Below are 237 nucleotides of genomic sequence, written 5' to 3' on the forward strand. Positions count from 1 at the left end.
AAAGTGCAAGGAACGAAATACTAAGCGCTTAGCTCCCTCTCTTTTTGCCCGCACTCTCGGTGGATCGCGCCGGACAATGGCAGGCCATCCGTTTCCGGTCGGTCCCAAAGCACGGGGACCCGCGTGGGAGAGTTGTCGGAGACTCACTCCCTGCATCCTAACCTCTCCCTCCCCGCGCAGAACCGAGGCCCGGGAAGAGCGCTGCAGTGTCGAGCCTCGACTGCCTGTCCAGCATCG

At 62.0% G+C, this 237-nt stretch overlaps 1 protein-coding gene across 1 annotated transcript in view; it reads left to right on the plus strand.

The window, feature by feature from the left end:
- The window catches only part of MYOD1 (myogenic differentiation 1), a 3,165-nt gene that overhangs the window by 2,007 nt on the left and 921 nt on the right, over positions 1–237 (plus strand). The window contains exon 4 of the mRNA XM_014530880.1: positions 181–231. Within this exon, the coding sequence (XP_014386366.1) occupies positions 181–231 (51 nt within the window). The remainder of the gene's footprint in view (positions 1–180; positions 232–237) is intronic.

This window comes from Myotis brandtii, unplaced genomic scaffold (assembly GCF_000412655.1).
Source record: "Myotis brandtii unplaced genomic scaffold, ASM41265v1 scaffold782, whole genome shotgun sequence".
NCBI classification, from domain to species: Eukaryota; Metazoa; Chordata; class Mammalia; order Chiroptera; family Vespertilionidae; genus Myotis; species Myotis brandtii.